General features: G+C 48.2%; 1 protein-coding gene across 1 annotated transcript in view; it reads left to right on the forward strand.

Moving 5' to 3' along the window:
• acsl3a (acyl-CoA synthetase long chain family member 3a) overlaps positions 1 to 8,300 on the forward strand; it is a gene marked incomplete at its 3' end in the record, with an annotated part of 143,872 nt that extends 135,572 nt beyond the window's left edge. The window contains exons 14-15 of the mRNA XM_084328095.1: positions 7,233 to 7,393; positions 8,143 to 8,300. Coding sequence (XP_084184221.1) covers positions 7,233 to 7,393; positions 8,143 to 8,300 — 319 coding nt within the window. The remainder of the gene's footprint in view (positions 1 to 7,232; positions 7,394 to 8,142) is intronic.
• Positions 8,301 to 22,881: the final 14,581 nt, after the last annotated feature.

Raw genomic sequence — 22,881 nt, forward strand, 5'->3', positions numbered from 1 at the left:
ACCCCAAATACCTTAGAGTACCCTGTATTCATACAGACCCCAAAGGGAATCAAACCCCTAACATTGGTAGTGCAATTGACTGATCCCAAGCTCTGCCCTCTCTTAGCTTGATCAAGGAGAACAACCAAGGAGGTTGTGATTGGAGGGTCAAGAAAAGAGGGTGGGATCAGTAAATTGTCTACTGATTGAGCGTGTGTGTGTGTGTGTGTGCACACGTGTGTCTTTGTAAGTTATATTATGTAGGGTGACCATATTTTGATTTCCAAAAAAGAGGACATGCTGGCCCCAGCCTCGAGATACTTAATGATACTTTGCACAATCGAAGCGGGCATGGCCACCTTTATTTCACTATGTCTTGTGTACTGTACTGTATGTGATGAATAAACCTCTTGAATCTTGAATCTCTACTCAAAGTTTACTCAAAGATGCCTTTATTGTTTTAACATATGCTTGGAAACATGCACCCAGAAAAGCGGCAATTTCTTTTCTATACTTGAACTTGAGGACTGCATACTTTTTTTGCAAAGCTTATCTTTATACATTATGCTTATAGCACATGCATAAGCCTGGTCTCTTTTGAAAGATAACATTCTGAAGTTTCATACACAATAAAGAAAAATCACTTTTAGTGCTAATGAGTAACATAGGGCTGAACATGAGTTGAACTTGTGTACTCACGTTTTTGTGTAGTATAGTTGCAATATTCCAAAATAATATATATATTTTTTGTATAAGCTGGAAAACACTGCAAATCCATAGCCTGAAGGGACATGGGCCTGAAGTGACATTAACGTGTGTTGTCGGGCCTTACAAATACATTTGATTTTGATTTGATTATCAATAAGGTAGGATATCTGGAACACACAAACACACTATTTTTTAAATCACATGCCATGAAACTCTGGGACCTGGCTGAATTTAAGACTGCACAAAATGTTTAAAGCACGAAACAATTCACTCCCGGTTAACATCCAAAAATTCTGTTATAGAGAGGGGGGTTACAATTTAGAGGAGAGTAACTTCAAGAAACAGGCTGTTCATTCAACAATGTATGTATATTTCAGTTTGTGGAGTGAATATTTGCATAAGATAATAGAGTGTGAAGGTATACTGAATACTGTCTATCTGTATGTCATGTATGTTATGTTATGATGAATTGAAAATGGGGGACCCTGATGTAAACAAGATGAAAGTCTTTCTCTGGTCTGCATCCCCTTAACAATTGTGTGTATTGAGCCGTACTGTATTGTACCCATTCTGCAATCTGTTAATACAGTTTTCAATCAATCAATCAATCAATCAAGGGGGTAGGAATACATACGTTTACAATTCATTCTATACTCCTGCTTGTTTGTTTTTTAATCTGTTTATTACTTGTTTTTTATTATTATTTATTTTCAATTTATGTTCGAAATAAATAAACGCATTCATTCAAGATATTGTGTGAGCAAAAGTATAGTTAATTTACTCCCTCGAGTCTGGCCCCCGCGGATCTCGCAGCTGTGCCTGCACAGTGCCATACCCCAATTCAGCCATTGGCAATTCAGCCATTGGGTAGGTGGCGCTGCTGAGCGGCCCTCACAGCGCGGCCGTCAGCGCGCGGCCCTGAGAGCGCCGCTGGCTCTGCGGCTCTGCAGCTGCATGCTTCTCCTGGAGTCCTGGGGTGATAATCTGGCGCGCCATGTAAAAAGTCGCACGCCTGACATATCGGCATGTAACTCGAGAACCGATGCACGGATTTTGGCGATTCAGATGGCATTCGAACGGCAACGAATAGCGCTGTAATTCTGTAATTTATATGTTCGGCGAAAAATGCAGCCCCGAGCCTTCAGATGCTCGCAAAGGGCCGTGAAACTGAAACTGAAAAACAATGAAACCCCAGACATTTCCATGAATTTATAAACCCCCCCCGGACGCCCCGGACAGGGCGTGAAAAGAGGACATGTCCGGGCAAAAGAGGACGTTTGGTCACCCTATATTATGAGTGGCCCATTTACCCCGTATCATGGCGCGACCCGAGTCAGTCGCCGTGGGTTTTGCTCAGCAACGAATGTGCAAATTTTTAGTTATTATGTTTGTTTTTACTACTTTTTTTATCGAAACATCACTGGCGGGGACGTCATACGACCGCCAGTCACTTATTGACCTAAACTCCGGACTCAAAGAGGAGTTTAGAGACACATTATCATGCCAAGAATGGCCAATGGAGATCAGAAGAGACAAAGACGCGGGAGACGGCCGCAGGACAAAGAAGAAACAGGGGGAAGAGGAGCGGGATCAGATTAAGACTAAGAAGATCTGCTTACCGTCCGGCTATTCCATCTATCTTCCTGGCGAATGCACGTTCGCTAGAGAGTAAGATGGATGATTTACGAGCGCGGGTCCGATTCCAGCGAGAGATGAAGGACTGCAATATCCTGTGTTTCACGGAGACCTGGCTGAAACCAGTGACTCCTGATCACAGCATCTCTCCCTCCAACTCCTTCACCATCTTCAGAGCGGACCGTACAGAAGCCTCCGGGAAGAGCATCGGCGGGGGTCTCTGCCTTATGACCAACAATGGCTGGACTAGCCCCGGGGAGGTGAAGATACTCTCCCGTTCATGCTCTCCCGACATGGAACACCTCTCGATCCAATGTCGCCCCTTCCATCTTCCACGCGAGTTCACTGCAGTGATCATGACTGCAGTGTACATTCCCCCCCAGGCGAGCGTCGGCAGGGCGCTAGCGGAACTACACGACCATCTGAACACACACCAGATCAAGCATCCAGACGCGGCCATGATTGTAGCCGGGGATTTCAATCAGGCGAATCTGAAAAAAGTCATGCCGTCTTTCTTTCAGCACATCGTCTGCTCCACAAGAGGAGGAAATACACTCGACCACTGTTACACCCCGTTCAGAGCCGGATACAAGGCCCCACTATTAGCGGGAGCGACGAACACGTCGGATCATGCCGCCATCTTGTTGGTCCCTGCTTACAAACAAAGATCACGTGACGCTGTTGGGCGCGGGGGGGGCGGGGACGCTCTCTCATTGACGGTACACAGTGTTGGGCGCGGGGGGGGCGGGGACGCTCTCTCATTGACGGTACACAGTGTGAGAAGAGCATTTATGCAGGTGAACACCAGGAAGGCAGCTGGCTCAGATGGAATAACAGGACGCATATTCAAGTCCTGTGCTAACCAGCTAGCCCCATCCGCGGGGGGGGGCGGGGACGCTCTCTCATTGACGGTACACAGTGTGAGAAGAGCATTTATGCAGGTGAACACCAGGAAGGCAGCTGGCTCAGATGGAATAACAGGACGCATATTCAAGTCCTGTGCTAACCAGCTAGCCCCTGTGTTCACCACCATATTTAATCAATCCCTGAAGGAGTCAGTGGTCCCTGCCTGCTTCAAGATGTCTACCATTATCCCGGTACCAAAGAAACCCTCCCCAGCAGGTCTCAATGACTACAGACCGGTGGCACTCACCTCTGTGGCCATGAAATGTTTCGAGAGGCTGGTCAAGGATCACATTTGTGCCTCCCTCCCCAGCGATATGGACCCTATGCAATTTGCATACAGGCCAAACAGGTCCACTGACGATGCGGTCTCCCAAGTACTGCACAGCACCCTCTCTCACCTGGACCGTCAGAAGGGGGGCTATGTGAGACTGTTGTTCATTGACTACAGCTCAGCGTTCAACACCATAGTCCCCACCAGACTGGTGGACAAGCTGATCGAGCTGGGTCTGAGCTCCGCTCTGAGCGCCTGGGTACTGGACTTTCTGAGTGAAAGACCCCAGGCGGTCAGGTTGGGGGGTCAGACCTCCAACACCATCACCCTGAGCATCGGGTCCCCCCAGGGCTGTGTTCTGAGCCCCCTGCTGTACTCACTCTACACACACGACTGTGTGGCCAAGTTCAGCTCCAACTCCATAGTGAAGTTCACAGACGACACAGTGGTGGTGGGGCTGATCTCGGACAACGACGAGAAGGCCTACCGGGAGGAGGTTGAGGTACTGGAACGCTGGTTCCAGGACAACAGCCTGCTCCTGAACATTGGTAAAACCAAGGAGCTGATCATGGATTATAGGAGAGGACAGCAGGAGACACACACACCACTGAGGATAAACGGGGCCACCGTGGACAGGGTGAGCAGCTTTAAGTACCTGGGGGTCCACATCTCAGAGGATCTGACATGGTCAACACACATAGACACAGTTGTAAAAAAGGCGAAGCAGCGCCTCTACCACCTGAGACAGTTAAGGAAGTTCAGAGTATCAGGGAAGATACTCCAGTCCTTCTACTCCGGAGCTGTAGAGAGCATCTTGACTGGAAACATCACTGCCTGGTATGGCAACAGCACGGCACAGGACAAGAAGGCCCTACAGAGAGTGGTGCGCTCTGCCGAGCGTACCACGGGTATTGCACTACCTCCCCTGCAGGTTCTATACAACAAGAGGTGCAAATCCAGAGCCTGCAGAATAATGAAAGACCCTCACCACCCCAATAACAGCCTGTTCCAGCTGCTGAGGTCAGGCAGACGCATGCGAACACCAGCTACTAGGACAGAGAGGCTTCGGCTCAGCTTCTTCCCCCAGGCCATCTGAGCCTTGAACAATGAACACTGAGGGTCACAGAACACTGAACCCTACACACACAAGCACACATTAGCACACACACGACACACACGCTGTGCACGCTCGCACACTAGCAGCCACTTTAACATGAGAAAGCACTCACTCATGCTGCACACGCCCACACTTATGGCCACAAAGAAAGGTCACTTTAAAAATAGTATAGTAACAGTGTATTGCACTACCAAGGGACCTAGCATGTCCTTCATGCTCTGTAAATAACTATGTACAAATACCGTGATGTCCCACTATGTTACCTGTTTATTGCACAATGTTGTCTATTGGATTCTATTATATGTTGTACTACTGTATTACACATCGTTGCGGGCAAGACCACCCGCATTTCATTGTATACTTGTATGCCGTGACAAATAAAACTCTTGACTTGACTTGACTTATCATCTCAAGTTTATTTAAAGGGGAACTATCTTATAAATGGCCTTTTCCATGGGTTTGCATTGTTTTCTAGCAATGTGGGGTTGTACCAACACTGTCTAGGTCTCAAATTCTATTTTTGGCGCATTCCTCCAGTTCAGATGAGACAAAATCCTCCCCCACTGAACCAACCCATTCTGATTTGATTCGCTCGCTGACGTGAATAGGCACTGATCTGCCACCGCCCGCCCACATTCAACTGTGATACGTTTATATGAGCAGCGAGTGGAAATAATGCGGAAGCGGTTATTTAGCAGAGACCTTCAGCTGTTCACACACACATCATGAATCAACCAGAGAACTATATAAAATGGGTGGGAAGGTAATGGGACTGGGAGGAGGCTCTCTGTCTCTCTCTCGCTCGCTCGTTCTCTTTCTCACTCGCTCGTTCTCTCTCTCGCTCTCTCGTATCAGCACTCGCTGTATCACCGTCAACCTGTTGCAAAATATCATAGCGCACGCTCCCACGCATATTCCGATCCGTGCAATAATATTCACGGGGTATATATTGTCATTTGAAACAAGTTACCAATGCATTGTCCCGTGGGATTATGCCCCCCCCCCCCCCCCCCCCCCCACGGCGAAATTAATTAATCTCTCTCTCTCTCTCTCTCCCCCAAAAGTTATCTGCCAGTGCAGACTGTGGGTGACTGTCACTCAAAGCGCATTGCGAGTATGGGCGGAGCACAGCCAAAAACAGCTTGGAATCTGGAAGTGCAGAAAATGCTGCTCTACAGTACTTGATTAGAAATACAAAACAATTAATTATTTTGAAAAAAACCTTACAGATGTGTTCCATAGACTCATAAGAATTGTGTAAAATTGCCCAAATAGTGAAAGAAATAGTAAGATAGTTCCCCTTTAATGTAATACATTTCACAATTGGCCTCAAAATGTACTTTACAACAGACAACATAATGTAGCACACATACTGTACACACACACATTGCTGGGAGGTATAGATGATTGTTTTATTGTACACAAGGCTATTTACATTTTCATTTTTGCATATCCCCTGTTAGTTACATACACACACAGTCCTCATATCCCTCCTAGTTACATACAGTACATACAGTCCTCATATCCCTCCTAGTTACATACACACACAGTCCTCATATCCCTCCTAGTTACATACACACACAGTCCTCATATCCCTCCTAGTTACATACACACACAGTCCTCATATCCCTCCTAGTTACATACACACACAGTCCTCATATCCCTCCTAGTTACATACATACACAGTCCTCATATCTCTCCTAGTCCTAGTTACATACATACACACAGTCCTCATATCCCTCCTAATTACATACATACACACAGTCCTCATATCCCTCCTAGTTACATACATACACACAGTCCTCATATCCCTCCTAGTTACATACATACACACAGTCCTCATATCCCTCCTAGTTACACATACAGACAGTCCTCATGTCCCTCCTAGTTACACATACACAGTCCTCATATCTCTCCTAGTCCTAGTTACATACACACACAGTCCTCATATCCCTCCTTGTTACATACATACACAGTCCTCATATCTCTCCTAGTCCTAGTTACATACATACACACAGTCCTCATGTCCCTCCTAGTTACATACATACACACAGTCCTCATATCCCTGCTTACACACACAGTCCTCATATCCCTCCTAGTTACATACAGTACATACACAGTCCTCATATCCCTCCTAGTTACATACATACACACAGTCCTCATATCCCTCCTAGTTACATACATACACACAGTCCTCATATCCCTCCTAGTTACATACATACACACAGTCCTCATATCCCTGCTTACACACACACAGTCCTCATATCCCTCCTAGTTACATACAGTACATACACAGTCCTCATATCCCTCCTAGTTACACACATACACACTCCTCATATCCCTCCTAGTTACATACAGTACATACACAGTCCTCATATCCCTACTAGTTACACACATACACACACAGTCCTCATATCCCTCCTAGTTACACACACACACACACACACACACACACACACACACACACACACACACACAGTCCACCACACACATGCATTTCTTCAGAGAGGTCAGAGTGCAAGGTCATCTGCACATTACAGACATTACAGATGTGAAGATTGACTCGTCTTGCTCTTGCTTTGACACCACGTTTCCTTTCCTCACTTCCTCACGCAGTGATGAGACGTACGTGATTGGCTTCGTGGTGCCCAATCAGAAGCACCTGCAGGCCCTGGCCGACCAATACCACGTCCGCGGCTCGTTGGAGGAGCTGTGTAACAACAGTGCCATGGAGGAGCTGGTCCTCAAGGTCCTCACCGAGGCTGCCTTGGGAGGAGGTGAGGAGAGGGCACAACTGGTTTGGGAATATAGAGCTGGGTAACAATATTGTTATTGTCTGCATTGCTTTAACTTTTTTTTTCTTATTCTCTGTATTGCTTTTATTCCATCTATTTTATGCAATTTTACTGCTGTTAAGCACTTTGGGCTGCAAATCTAAAGTGTAATTATTATTATTATTATTATATTTTTTTTATCCACTTTTTCTCCTATTTTTCTTGTATTTTCCTCCCATCCCAATTTAGTCGTTATGCCAATTCCCCCCTCCCCTTCCTGGTCGTTGCACGCATTTGCCCCCTACTTGCCGGTCTAGGGAGCCCTGAAGTCTATCACATGTCTCCTCCGATACATAGGAGACAGCCAGCAGCCTCTTTTCACCTGGCAGCGAGGACTCTCATTGGGTGAGTGTAACGTGTGGGAGGGCACACTACCTCACCCAGATCCCTTCCTCGCTGTGCAGGCGCCCTGACCAACCTGTAGGAGTCGCTGTTTACAACGACCAGATTACCACCCACTGGCTTCCCTCCCGCTGACACTGCCAATTGTGCCAGTATGACGGCCAGCCAAGCCGGAGGCACCGCTGACAGCCGGATTCGATACCAGTGTCTCTGCGGTGGTAGACAGACGCTTAGTCCGCTGCGCTACCCGGCCGCCTTATTATAATTATTATGACTTGTTTCCTCACTATGCTTCCTAGCAACCAGCAGTTCCACATATTAATTTGTGCTTCCCTGTTCATCCTGCGCAGCCCAACTGGAACGCTTCGAGATCCCTCGCAAGCTCCGGCTGAGCCCCGAGCCCTGGACCCCGGAGACGGGCCTGGTGACGGACGCCTTCAAGCTCAAACGCACAGAGCTGAAAAGACACTACCAGGACGACATCGAGAGAATGTACGGCGGAAAGTAGCGGGGGGGGGGGGGGGGGGGGGGGGGGCGGTTTGAGAGACCACCACCGCATCATATATCGTCCCAAGAACAGACCAGCACAGGCCTCAAAGACACTCCCTTACCCAACCCACCCATAAAGATACAATTACTTGAGTCGTTTGTAAATCTATATTCTCCCCAAACCAAAAAGAATGAAACATCTAGAGGAGGAACCAGAGAGGAGGCCGTGTTGCAATATTCCTCTAGATACTAATCTGTTCTATCTCAGAAATGGTTTTTACTTGAAATTCCAATTGACAGATACTGCTTAGCCTCTTGAAGACTGTTGAAAAGCCTCTAAAACAGTAGGTTATTTGAGTCTGAGTGAGGGGTGTATGTGACCATTGCATACTGTAGGAAAAGCTGTACTAAGGAAGTGCCGCACACTGCACTGTAAAGAAAATAATTATAATAATCTCCATTTTAACAAGTGATTTGCATTGAGTCTTAAAGGGGCACTTCACCAAAAAAAACAATGTTGATTTATTTTGCACACATCCAAAAACTCATGTTCAGTTTGAGAATAAATTACCGGTAGTTTGAATATGGCCACCAGTCATTGGGGACAGTGAATCCTTGTGTTGTGTTAATTGTTGGCTCCATAAGATGATGAATATGTCCATGAGAAAATAGCAATACCTTGTCTTATAGGGACTGCTACCTTATCATGTCATAATTTTTAAATCAGCATTGTTTTTGGTGAAGTGGCCCTTTGAGCCTTTTCATTTTCTTAAAACATGAAAAAAAAAAAGAAAAAAAACGTTCAAGACTTTGTCGCTTATTTTAAGAGGTTTCTGTTGACAGTTCAGATGGATTGGAACAAGTCAAATAGGATTTTAAGACTCGTAAATACTTGAACACGGGATTTCGCGCCTCTGGCTGTGATCAGATTGGGTGCCTTTTTCGAGACGTGGTGGTGTACATAGAGAATGGAAAGTACACAGAGCGCACAGGGCGCAACAAGCGACACCACTGAATACCATTGCTACCTCAGCTAACGTTGCATAAGTTACAGAAATGATTACCGTTAGCATTGACCGATAATATCAACGCTATGTTACTCACTGGGAATTTGCACCACGCTGCTCACAGCCCTCCAGGTGTTGCTGTTCATATCTCGGTTGTGGTAAGACCTGGTCGTACAAACAAGGTTTGTTGGAAACTGCCCAAATTAGCTTCTCCTTCATTATCAATTGGTTTGTTTTGCTGTCGATTTCTCTTCAGATACCTCAGATTTGTAATCCCTCCCCTCGGTCGATTTGATGTCACTGAAAAGACTGACATTAACGTTGGTGCGCTCCGCGGCTAAAGTTGAATCTTTTTCAACTGAGACCGCCCGAAAAAGCGCTGCTTCAAAAGCACGAGGCACATAGGAGACGTGCGCCTGTCGGAACAAAATCATTGAAAACAAAAAGGTGTCCAATGTGATCACAGCCTTAAAGGAACACCCAACATTTTGGGAAATTAGCTTACCGTCTTCTCCAGAGAAAGACAAGAAGATAGATACCAGTTTCCTCTCTGTGCATTCAGTAGAAAGCTATATGGCTGCACGTTAGCCTAGCTCAGCACAATGAATGGAAGCAGACAAGGTCGGTGTTGGACCTTGGATGTGTTAGTTGGACAATGCCTAGGCTAACCGGCCATGTCCGCTTCCGTTCATTGTGCTAAGCTAGGCTAACGTGCAGCCAGATAGCTTTCTACTGAACGCACTGAGAGGAAACTGGTATCTATCTTCTTGTCTCTCTCTGGAGAAGACGGTAAGCTAATTTCCCCAAATGTTGGCGTGTTCTTTTAAGGACCGGAATATTGTGTATTTTCCACAAACTGTTTTTGTGCATGTTTTACCGAGCCTAGAGGGAGGAAGTGTTGAAACACTATAAACGTTCCCCGTCCAGCATTGCCTCTCCCGTGTCTCAGCCAGGTTCCTGTCCTCTCTGAGAAGAGTCTTGTTGTTCCAGATGTGAGTTATGAAACAGAATGCGGTCTCGAACACTGACCCCCAAAAAAAGGTTTGTGGAAATGGTTTTGTGTAGTTTATCGTTCTCCAACCGTCAACCTCGCCCTATTGAGTTTGGATGCTAAGCCATGAGATTCTAGATCATTCACTGTATGTCGATGACTTAATTGAATCTATTCTTTGATTTGTTTTCCTTCTGTTCGCTTTCGTTCACTGTCCTGTTGCCTTTTTTGTTTTGGCTCCTAATTCTAACACCTGATCCCAAACATGTTTCTCATTTCAGACCCTTTTTTCCGCCTAACGACTAAACTCGTGTTTCCTGCAGGTCAGGAGACGGTTAGCTCTGATTCTTTCTTTTTTCTTTTTTGTCGTTCACTTCTCGTTTTGAACTATGTGAGCGGTTTATTTAATTTCCCAGGATTTGGCTCCACATTCTTGTGGTTCGTTTTTTTTCTTCCCCCATCAGCCCATTTGATACCAAAAGCACAAAGTAATTTGAGTTCAAATGAGAAGAGGTTGAGGGTCCTGTCTTTGTCTAGTAAAGCTTTCATTGATGATATCATTATTTATGATGACACCGATAATCGTATATTTTCTATAAAAGTTAAGGAGGTTCTGTAGTTGGGCCAATGCTATTTCCCTACAGCAATAGAACAAATTGTTTCTACATACTTTTACCATGACTCTACTAACAGAAATAAGCCAGATATTTGCCTGCTGATAATATAGCATACTAAACTGCGCAATCATTCCCCTGCTCCATATAAACCGTATGCAATATGGATCATTTAACATCTCTTTCCAAATAAGGAAGTAGGTTACAGATGGGAAGAATGAAGCACAAACAAAACTCACTCAAACGTAACCGAGTGCATTTGTTGAAAAGTTTGCCTTCTAGAACCGCGGCCTCTGTGTGTTGTGTCTGTGCGGCTAACATTAATCTAAAGAGGACTGTCATCATCTATAGCCCAGTCAACTAATTTCTTCATTCTGCATCGTGTGTGTGTCTATATGACGGAGAGTGTGCTTGTTAGGTCTCAGAAATCTCCTTACAAGGCACAAACACACCCCTAGCATCCCTCACAAATGTGACACCTGTTGCCTTTTCTTGTCATTATGAGTGATTGCCATCTAACCACCTTTGGGATATTTACTACCCTTACAATGGAAGATGTTGTTTTTTGTGTGTATGTGTGTGTGTGTTTGACAGTATGTGTTGTACTGTTGCCCCTTGAAATAACACACATTTCTAATTCCTGATTAAATTCCTGTCTGTATTTTCTCCCCCCAACTGTAAATACAATGTATGTGAGTGTACTGTATGTGGAGCAGTGATCGCTGGAGAAAAGCAAATGTATAGTCTCTATTTTGAATCTATTTAAGCTTTATTATAGACCGGTTTTAGAGCTCCTCTCCCTCTTTTTAACATGGGGGAAACTGCCTTGTAACATAAGTGCATCCAACTGTATTTATTTGTAATTTGCCTTGGAAAAAACTATCAAATGAAGTAAATAAATGATTGTGTTTGGTCTAAATTAGTTGTACTGTGTTGTTTGAGTTGTTTCATGGATACTGGGTTACAGTAATCAGTCACATTATAATACATTGGTGACAGTAGTTCATAACCCTCATACCAGAGGGGGATCAAATGACAGGTTTAAAAAAGTATAATAATAATGTAATGATTGTAGACAGAATTCATTGCTCATAAGAGCAATATTGAAATGACTGAAATGAAGATTAATTTCATAATTTGCATGTATACAATATATAGACCTTTTCAGTGGAATTGCATTGCTAGGGAAACAGCTTGGTACCAAGTTTAGCAAACATATATGGGCCCTATAGATTTTGTGGGTAAAGTAACCCAAGAATAAAATAAAGTAATCTGATTATTTAGTTGTAATCCAGATGATTAATTACTGATTACAATTCCAGGCTGGTAATTAGTCGTCTGTAAACGGTTATATTTTGAGAGTAAACATTCCCAACGCCACAGCGCGCCTCATCAGAATGGTGAGAAAGTTCCCATCTGAACTTCCCAGGGAGACGGGAATTAACGTTAGGTTATGGCTATAACCAAGTTCTGTTAGTTAGGGGTGACGCTTGGCATCACTACTGCACTTCCTCGCGTACGTGCACGCGCACTGAATAAATTCCACAAATGTACCTTTAATACCAGTATTAGTCTGACCACACCCCTCATCAGCTTACCTTCATAAGCAGGTGTGTGGTCACCTGCTCTCCTCCGTCCCAAGCTTTCACCACAAGGTGAGGTCAAGGGCTGCAGCGGCCGTTTGATGCCAAGCGTCACCCCTAACTAACAGAACTTGGTTATAGCCATAACCTAACGTTCTGTTTCGTTAAGGGGCTCTGCTTGGCATCACTACTGCACAAGGGGAGGCCAAGCGGAGCCGCTGGCTGACAAATACACCCCGCTGACAGCCCCCCAAAACCATCAGAACAGGGAGGGCCGAGCCCCCCCGACCCCCCCTAATGGAGGGTATCCCCCCTATTAGGGGCTTCACGGGAAGGCGACGGACCCGACCGTGCGAAGAGGCACTCAAGCAACTCAACGCACAGGGTGAGCAGACCGTGGCTTGACCCCACGACTACACACACGCACAACCCGCATGCCACCCGGGAACGAACGGAGGAACAACCTCGTTACTGCCCCCAGAATCACGGGGTCAAGGGCAAACCCAACCCCGTGGCAAGGCCGTAGCAGCGGAGCGCGAAGGAAGACCCAGACCCACCAAAAGGACTGGACTCCCTGGAATGGGGGCCCGGAGAAGTCCATGATGCCAGCATCAAGACCCCACCAGGTGGGCACGTAGTGCCCCGCCCCCCACATCGCCAGCGTATTCGGACAAAGGCCCCTCAGTTACTGCACCTGGCATTCCCAGGCGGTAACCCAACCAAGTACTAACCAGGCCAGAACCTGCATAGCTTCCGAGATCGGACGAGATCGGGCGTGTTCAGGTCGGTACGGCCGTAAGCCGAGCGGGCCCTGTCCCCCCAATAGTACACCGCCTGGCACACTGACCCCGCAGAACAGGCAGTCAGCATGGCCGTAAGCACACAAAAAAGGTTAACCAACGGAAGCAGGCAGCGCACCGGGGAAAAACCAGGCAACAGGCTGTCAACCCTAGCCTGGAGACTGCGGACGAGACAGGCGCCAGAGGGGACAGCTGAACACAGCTGCCCCGGCGGAAGGGGCGTATGCTGGCGTTGTTGCATGACCAAGCCTCCATTTAAAAACCCCCACCCAGAGGGGTTGAGGCAGAGAAGGCTGACACGATTGGCAGACGTCATGAACGTGCAGGGGCACCCTCAACCGGGTAACCCGGGAGTTGACACTGCTCCAACACACCAGGGAATCAACCACCTCGGTGTTACCCAATGCGGTGGTTGTTCCTATAACCCCTCAAGAAAAAACTCCAAAACACACCTGCGGGTACACACCGGCTATACCGCAGTACAAGTGTCTCAGTTTCCAAAAAAGGGTTAACCCAGGCCTACGGGTCGACGAACATTACCTCGGACCGGGCCTGGCGATACGGGAAGCACAGGGTCACCAGAGGAGGTCAAAGACCACCCCCAACAGGCCCCTCTTCGCCATGCGTGAGAGAGGAGCGAAAAATAATGGAGAACCAGCCCCTAAGCACACCGTACTTGGTATTCCCAGGCGGTCTCCCAACCAAGTACTAACCAGGACCAACCTGTGTAGCGGCCGAGATCCGACGAGATCGAGCGTGTACAGGTTGGCATGGCCGTAAGCCATTACGACAGTGCTGAGTAAAAACGTACCCAACCAGGGTCTCCATAGCGCTTAACCCTGTGACACCCGGACCGACCTGGCATTTTTCCCCCTGAAAAAAGCCCAAGTCCCTCAGGGTACCAGAACAGCAGATCTGCATCCCCGGCGGACAACGGGTTCAACTGATCCGGTCCAGCGTGACCAGAACCAGTCCCGTGCCCTAACCACGCCGACCTGCCAACTCCAGGAGAAAGGGCAGATATGCCTGTCGATCTTAACATGAAAAAGAAGGCGCCACCCAGACGTTCGGCCGAACCGTGCCTGGTGGCCCACCCCAAGGGCGTGAGACCCCTCTACATATGTTCAGATCCATTCCGTCATCAACCCCCAGACATGAACGAGAATCCGTCGAAAAACCAACCCAGGTCATGGGACTTGGTCGTCGGAAGAGGAAAAACCCCCATCTCAGTTGCTTTATAAAAACGCCATTTCAACCACAAGCAACCAAGGCGTGCCAGTCAGTCGCCTGTTTACAGCGAACTAGCACTATACGTGCGTCGGGACACACCCCCATCAATGAACAGGCTATTTAGACCTGTCATTGAATCCCCAAGGCGCCCAGGGGAACGACAAGAGGGGTGTGACACTCCCTAACTCCAAAACTTTTTGAATAGAAAAGAAGGAAGCATCAACAGTATGTATCCCAGTCTACACAGCCAGGGGTAAAAAAAATTCACATTTTTACATCCCACCACCCTCCCATAGGAAGGAGACGGGGATCCCCAGAGAGACTTCCCACGCGAGCTGTACAGATTGAAAAGAATATATTGCACCTTGAGCCATGTAAAAAATCGGTTTTAGGGCTCTCCGGGGAAGAGGCACTGAACCCATACACACTCAATAATCGAATTGAATCGAAAACATATACAATAGAATAGGACCCGTCTAGAGGGTCCACTCACTTTGACAATCTGAGGAGGAAGGCTCTGTACTCAGATGGAGGCTCCCTCACATGGAAGAAGAAGTCCGAACTCACAGAAGGCCCGAATAGGCGCTTGGTGAGGAGGAGCCCTGACCACCCCCCTGAAACAGATCCATCACATGGACCTGAACAGCACACGGAAGTCCTACCAACAGAGACGCGCACGGTGACGTACTCTATGGTGGGGGAATTCCTGCGGTGCACACGCCCAATATACCAGGCCGTGGGACCAGGAACTCCCCCCCCCCCCGTAACGTGCCGAACCGCCACGTGACGGGAACCTTGAAGGACAGGGGGTGTACCCCTGACCGACAGAAACAAGGGGGAGAGGAAAGGTTACCAGTTCACCCCTTTACGACCCCACACCCATGATACGATGTAATGACAAAAAGAGAATATGACACAGTCATAGTCAGCTCTATGAAGCGTTTGACAGCTCCACACAGCGCATGAGCTAACCTGCTATCTGATTTTTACTAAGGAAAAACACAGAATAGAGAGGGCTCTAAGAGCCCCGGTCCAACATACACATGTGCTTCTGTGGCCAGTCCAACCCAGTTGTAGGTCACATGACACACACAACCCATCATCACCTACAAAAAATGGCAAAAAACACTCAACAGAGGAACGCCGTTTTTCACAATGAGAGAATACATCATTCTCGATTAGTATCGGCCACAGGCCTTGCTAAGCACACACGACAGCGACCAAACCATTTTTTCTTTTAGGAAAATAAAGTTTCTCCAGCAGATTTAGCACAACCTCAGCAATCAAGCTAAGAGTTACATCGCATCCCCACCACACAAAAGACACAAATAGTGCACAAACATGTCTGATAGTACAGTGTTACTTGTTTATACAGTGTGCCCCCCGGCCCCCCCCCCCCCCCCCAACCACCTCCAATGTAAATTACCCAGTATGGTTGTCAATATCCCAATGTACCCAACCCCCCCCACCCAACCTCCTCCAATGTACAGTTTCTACGTCAAATGTATATACTCCCTTTTCTTGACTCCTTCTGTATCACAAACAGTACTGTATTTGCAAATCTGGTATGTCATAAATGTATAGATGTAGCAGTACTGACTATCTGTATGTCATGTATGTCATATATGTCTATATGAATTGAAAATGGGGGACCCTGATGGAAACAAGACAAACGTCTTTCTCAGGTCTGCATCCCCTTAACAATTGTATGTATTGAGCCGTACTGTATTGTACCCATTCTGCAATCTGTTATATAAAGTTTTCATTCATTCATTCATTCATTCATTCATTCATTCATTCATTCATAGGAGGATGAAAAAGTCCCCAGGGAACCGGGGGGAAACACAATCCTCTTATTTTACCCTCAATACGGCCAGTTAAAACAGGAAAACCTGTTAATATGTGAACACACTGTTCATTGTCATCACAGGCTGAGAAAAGAACATTCTTTCACTCACTTGTCACCAAGCATAGCTTCATAGGTTAGTTACCTTAGTTGTGAGTACACGGTACATATAAACACCATGATGTTTCTCACACGACAACCAGATCATTACATCCCGATTTGCACGGAGAAGCTAACTGCCAGTGACAAAAACAGCTCACACATAACCCGCGCCGTATCCCAAATGCATTGCAGCAACACACGTTTTGGGAAAAACATCGTTATTCACAATACATTTAGAAAAGTAAAACCAGAAAACGTGTTATAAGGTCTGGTCAAACCTGTTCCTACCCGGAACGTAGATCAGCGAAGTGCAGTCACAGACACCGTAGGAACACAGCCGCTCCTGTGTTGTTCGAACTGGGCAGCGTCGCCGCTCCAACCCGCACTACAGTCCTTTGTCGATGCAACCTTGCCGTCCTGGTTCAGGGCAGGGTCGACGAAACATCCCCTGTCAAGGATGACGTCGTAGTCAAGAGTGTAAAACATGTTAAAATCAAAGCACGTTCAACAGAATAGCATCAAGCTAACGGCCGCTCCAACCGTTCGGGTGCCACTGCTTCTGCTCGCGAGACGCTGAGCTAACGACGCACGCGATCAGAAGCGAGCTCACGGCGGCGCGCGAGAAGCTAAGCTACCCCGCGCCAGGCCATGGCCTATAGCAGCAAGCTAACGTTACCTAGCGATCACGACATGCTAGCACCGCAGCTAACAGCTGTGAGCAGGCCATGCAGCGATCCCAGCAGGCTAACGCAGCAGTTAACAGCTGACTGGCTAACCGTAAGCTAAGCAACTATCAACTGAACCTGTAACAATGACATAACACTCACCCAGACAGGCCGCCGTTCTGAACCTCTCCTCACTTTTTAAGAGAAAAGAGAAAACAAGATGTCAACACCGCTTCACAACGGTGATTTTACCAACACCCGACGGAATCAGCACAATACCAACTGGCCTGTGTAGCTGACTTTGAACATGGATCTGCCGCTATCGCACATCCATGCACATATCCCCTCGTGAAGGAATACTCTCATTTGGATATGAAAGATGGGGCCTTAACACGGTGACAGAGAGAATCCACTCGTCCAAAACACACAGGGATCACCAGTGTTAATGGTCGCGGCCCACTAGTTAAAACTATAATGGTCTTCAGACCAAGGTCTTCTGTCGCCTAGGTGGCTGAACAAAGGACCCTAGCCTGGGGCCGGTTTCCATAAACATTGTCAAGTAGCCCCCATAGCACTAACAGACAAGTGGAGCCTGCCAGCAAACACTACTCACCCAACCTGGAACGCACCGCTTCTCACAACAGCGGCATGTCCGACAGTTCAGCTGTGGCCTGACAGGTTTCACCCCAACAAACACAGCAAGGAACTGCAGTTGAGAAGCATGCAGCGGCGTGCTCCCAATACGAAAAACCGGTGGAGGGTTTTTAGAATGATCATCATCTTCTAGACACTCCAGTACGAAGACAATATCGCCGTATTTTCTCGAAAATAGTGAGAGAGAAAATAAAGATATGATGTCAACGTATCTCCTTCCTTGTAAACAAAAAATGTTCTCCACTAACAACACGTCAAGTGGGGTACTACCGAGGCACTTTCTTGTGGTGAAAGCGAGAAGGAGGAGAGCAGGTGACCACACACCTGTTTATGAAGGTAAGCTGATGAGGGGTGTGGTCAGACTAATACTGGTATTAAAGGTACATTTGTGGAATTTATTCAGTGCGCGTGCCCGTACGCGAGGAAGTGCAGTAGTGATGCCAAGCAGAGCCCCTTAACGAAACAGAACTGAATGAAATCAAATGACAACGCGTTCAAGACGTGTGATGATTGGTCGCCTGGCATCCAAGTCAACACTTACACTGAGCACTGTTGTTAAGAAGCTCAAATTGGCAGCAATGACACTGACACGCTTCCCCTGCTGGGCCCCAGTGTTGGTCTAACAGACTAATCTAATCACTTGGAGGACACAATTCTCAAAGCCAAAAGGGATTTCACATAATGAGCAATGTATTGCTTTGCCAACAAATGTTTCTGTCCAATAGGAGTAGAGTAGAGTAAATCTTTATTATGTCAATAAAGCATATTTTATTTTAATTTTGTTTAATTTCAAAATGACATTGGTATGAGATATTAATGGAAAGAAATATGACAGCTACTCAATACAAATTAACAGCTGTTGTAAAAGCAAATATCACCTTTAAATGGTATTGAAATGATTGGTTATTGTAATGTTTTCTTATGAAAACAATTGTATTCTAAAAGATGTAATCATGTACTTTGGAAATACAGAGCAATGGATAAAGTGTGTGGTAATGATGTTTTATCCAAAATGGAACCATTCAAACATCCCTATGATCTTAGACCAGAGAGCCCAGTCTCAATTTAATTCTATAATTCAGAATTAATCATTCGTTTATTTTATGGACCAAGTTATACTGAGCCTTTTTGTTGTGTGTTTGGGATTTTTTTTTATAAACACTTATACTGTATGTCTTGTCTCCTCCATGATGTCCCAAAATAAAGTATTGGATTATAATTGTAATACTGTGAAACTTTGTTAATTCAAGGGTTATAAAAAGGCATATTGTGCAGAGCAAAAAAGAAAGAAAATTACACTTTTTGCATCAAAACTGAAGCTTTGTGGACACATGTATGTATGAGTTCTTCCATTTAACTTAAGTCAAGTGTTCCTTTATTCATCCCCTGTTATGGTTTGTAACTGACCTCAAACGCAACGGCACAGACAGGAAGTTCAGAGTTAGCCAAATGCTAGGGCGTATTTATTTACAGAGTCAAAAGAAGGATAAGGTACAATAATCAAACAAACGGGGAGACTGCCTTCGGCAGAGTCATCTGCCGCTCTGCAGAATCCTCCTGGTGATAGTGGTGGGGAATTGGCATGTGACGTTGTAGCGGCTCTGCAGATACTCCCAGCAGATAGTGGTGGGGAATTGGCATGTGACGTTGTAGCGGCTCTGCAGATACTCCCAGCTTTCACTCAAGGTGGAAAACAGAGAGAGAGAGAGATATCAGAAACAGTCCAACGAAACACAGAGGCAGTGTGGTTCCCTCCTCCCTAGCAAGGTGACTACTCCTACCACCCTGGCCTCTGGGAGGATGGGAGTCGGGTCCTCAGTGGTTGGAGCCCCCTTGGAGTGTAACCGGGACGGAGTCGGCCTTCGTGTTGCGGGAACCAGGGCGAAACGTCAGCGAGAAGTCGAACCGACTGAGGAAGCTGGCCCATCTTTCCTGCCGGCCATTGAGGAGCTTGGAAGCACGGATGTACGTCAGGTTCTTGTGGTCCGTCCAAATGGTAAATGGCTCCTCGGCCCCCTCTAGCCAATGACGCCACTCCTCCAAGGCAGCCACAACCGCCAGCAGCTCCCGATTGCCGATGTCGTAGTTCCTCTCGGCAGGGAGGAAACGACGCGAGTAGAAGGCGCACGGATGTACCTTCTGGTCCGTCGCCGACCGCTGGGATAAGATAGCTCCTAGTCCAGTATCCGAGGCGTCCACCTCTACGATGAACTGTCTCTTGGGGTCTGGATGGAGCAAGATCGGGGCGGAAGTGAACCTCTTCTTGAGGGAGCGGAACGCAGCACACGCCGCTGGGGACCAGTCGAACGGCAGGGCGGGAGAGGTCAGCCTGGTAAGCGGTTCCGCCACCTGACTGTAGTTCCGGATGAATCTTCGGTAGAAGTTGGCGAACCCGAGGAAGCTCTGTAACTCCTTCCGAGAGGTGGGTTACGGCCACTCCTCCACGGCCCGGATCTTGCGAGGGTCAGCTCGGGTCAAGCCTCTCTCCACGATGAAGCCCAGGTAATCGACGGAGTCGGAGTGGAATCGGCACTTCTCTGCCTTGACGAAGAGCCGATTGTGGAGGAGGCGCTCCAGCACACGGCGGACATGCTGGATGTGTTCCTCGAGGGTCTTGGAGAAAATGAGGATGTCGTCTAGGTATACTACCACAAACTCCTCCAGCATGTCACGAAGGATGTCGTTCATGAGCGCCTGGAATACCGCCGGAGCGTTGGTGAGGCCGAACGGCATTACCAGGTACTCGTAGTGGCCCCTGGGAGTCTTCCACTCATCGACCTCTCGGATACGGACCAGATGGTAGGCACTCCAGCTTGGTAAAGACGGTAGCCTGGGTGAGAGGCTCGAAGGTGGAGTTCATGAGAGGAAGAGGGTACTTGTTCTTAATGGTGATCTCGTTGAGCTGGCGATAGTCGATGCAGGGTCGAAGGTCTCCGTCCTTCTTCCCAACAAAGAAGAAACCGGCCGCCACAGGGGAGGAGGAAGGCCGAATGAGTCCTGCTTCCAAGGACTCCGAGATATATTGATCCATCGCTGCCTTCTCAGGGACGGTCAGACTGTAGAGGCGGCTGCCGGGAAGGGGAGCCCCTGAGCGGAGGTCGATGGCACAGTCGTAAGGCCGGTGAGGCGGAAGGGCCTGAGCCCTGGACTTACTGAAAACCTCCTCGAGGTCGTGGTACTCTGGGGGTATGGTCGAGAGGTCCGGAGGCGGCTCACAAACTGATCTCCGGGGCGAGGGACAGGACGCCGCCTGAAGACACTGGGCATGACAGGAGGAGCTCCACCCCCTGATGGTACCGGAGGACCAGGCGATGTGGGGCTTGTGCAGCGCGAGCCAGGGCCGGCCCAGGACTACTGGGACAAGAGGGGATCTGGTGATAAAAAACTGGAGTCTCTCAACGTGGTTACCAGCAATGGTGAGCAGGACAGGACAGGTGCGTTGAGTGATGTCAGCCAGGCGGTGTTGGTCCAATGCGAACACCTCCAATGGCCTCACGAGGTCCTCTAGTGGAATGTTGGCCCGGGTAGCACACTCGAAGTCTAGGAAACTCTCGTCAGCACCCGAGTCAATGAGTGCCTCCACCGTGGCCCGTTGGTCCGCCCAGGCCAGGGTGACGCTCATCAGACGGCTAGGTGGTGCACGGCTCTGGGAACGAGAAAAACGGCTCACCAGGATCTCCCGGGGTCCCGGCGAGCCTGATCTTTTGGCCGGGTAGGGCAGTTGGCGATACGGTGTCCATTCCGACCGCAGTAGAGGCAAAGGCCGGACCTGAACCTCGCCTCCCGTTCAGCTTGGCTAAGATGTGAACGTCCCAGCTGCATGGGTTCCTCCCCGGGCACCGAACGAGAGGGGAAGGAACCACCAGTCGTGTTGGGAGCAGGGCGGACCGCAGTACCGTCACGAGTACGGGGGGTCTGGGGAACCTCTGGAGGTCCCTGTCGGGTTCTCTCACGTCTTCTCTCCTGGAGGCATACGTTGATGCGAATGGCGAGGCTGAATAGGTCCTCGAGGGACTCAGGTTCCTCACGGGTCGCGAGCTGGTCCCTGACAGCGTCGTTGAGCCCCCTCATGAAGGTGAGACGAAGCGATTGATCGTTCCAACCGCTCTCCGTTGCCGCCAGTCTGAACTCCAGCACGTAGTCGGTGACCCCGCCACTGCCCTGCCGGAAGGTGCCCAACCGAGCTCCAGGGTCCTGGCCATGGGCTGGGTGGTGGAAAACCCTGCGGAGCTCAGCCACGAAGTCTGGGTAGGAAAAACAGAAATCAGCCCCCATTGCCCAGGAGGCAGTAACCCACTGGGCTGCCCGGCCTGAGAGCAGGTTAGTCATGTAAGCCACTCGGGCTCCCCTTGAAGTGAATCGGCTGGGTTGATGACGAAAAACCAACTCACATTGCATGATGAATGTGGCACAATCCTCGAAGTTACCATCGAACAACCGTGGTTCAGAGAGACAGGGCTCCCGAGGTGCGGGATCGGGAGGCGCGGGGCCTGCCACGGCTGCGGGTGATGCTCCGGCCGAGGCTCCTGAAGTAGGTGGGGTTACAAGCAAGGTGTTAACGGCTTCACTCAGCGCTTGTAATTGGTGGAGAATATTAGTCTGCTGATTACCCTGGGCTGTCTGCAGGCTAGCCAGAGAGCCAAGGGACTCCTGAATAGGCAGGACCTGGTCTCGGAGCTCCTGTACAGCAGCCGCACCAGGCTGTAGGCTGTGGTCGTTGGTTAACTCAATCTGGACCGCCAACGCTGTTCTGACCCTGTCTGTGTCGGCTGAGGTTGTCATGGTCGGGTCGTAATGTTATGGTTTGTAACCGACCTCAAACGCAACGGCACAGACAGGAAGTTCAGAGTTAGCCAAATGCTAGGGCGTATTTATTTACAGAGTCAAAAGAAGGATAAGGTACAATAATCAAACAAACGGGGAGACTGCCTTCGGCAGAGTCATCTGCCGCTCTGCAGAATCCTCCTGGTGATAGTGGTGGGGAATTGGCATGTGACGTTGTAGCGGCTCTGCAGATACTCCCAGCAGATAGTGGTGGGGAATTGGCATGTGACGTTGTAGCGGCTCTGCAGATACTTGCAGCTTTCACTCAAGGTGGAAAACGGAGA

This window comes from Notolepis coatsorum (genome assembly GCF_963971535.1).
Source record: "Notolepis coatsorum genome assembly, chromosome: 1".
In the NCBI taxonomy this organism is placed as follows: Eukaryota; Metazoa; Chordata; class Actinopteri; order Aulopiformes; family Paralepididae; genus Notolepis; species Notolepis coatsorum.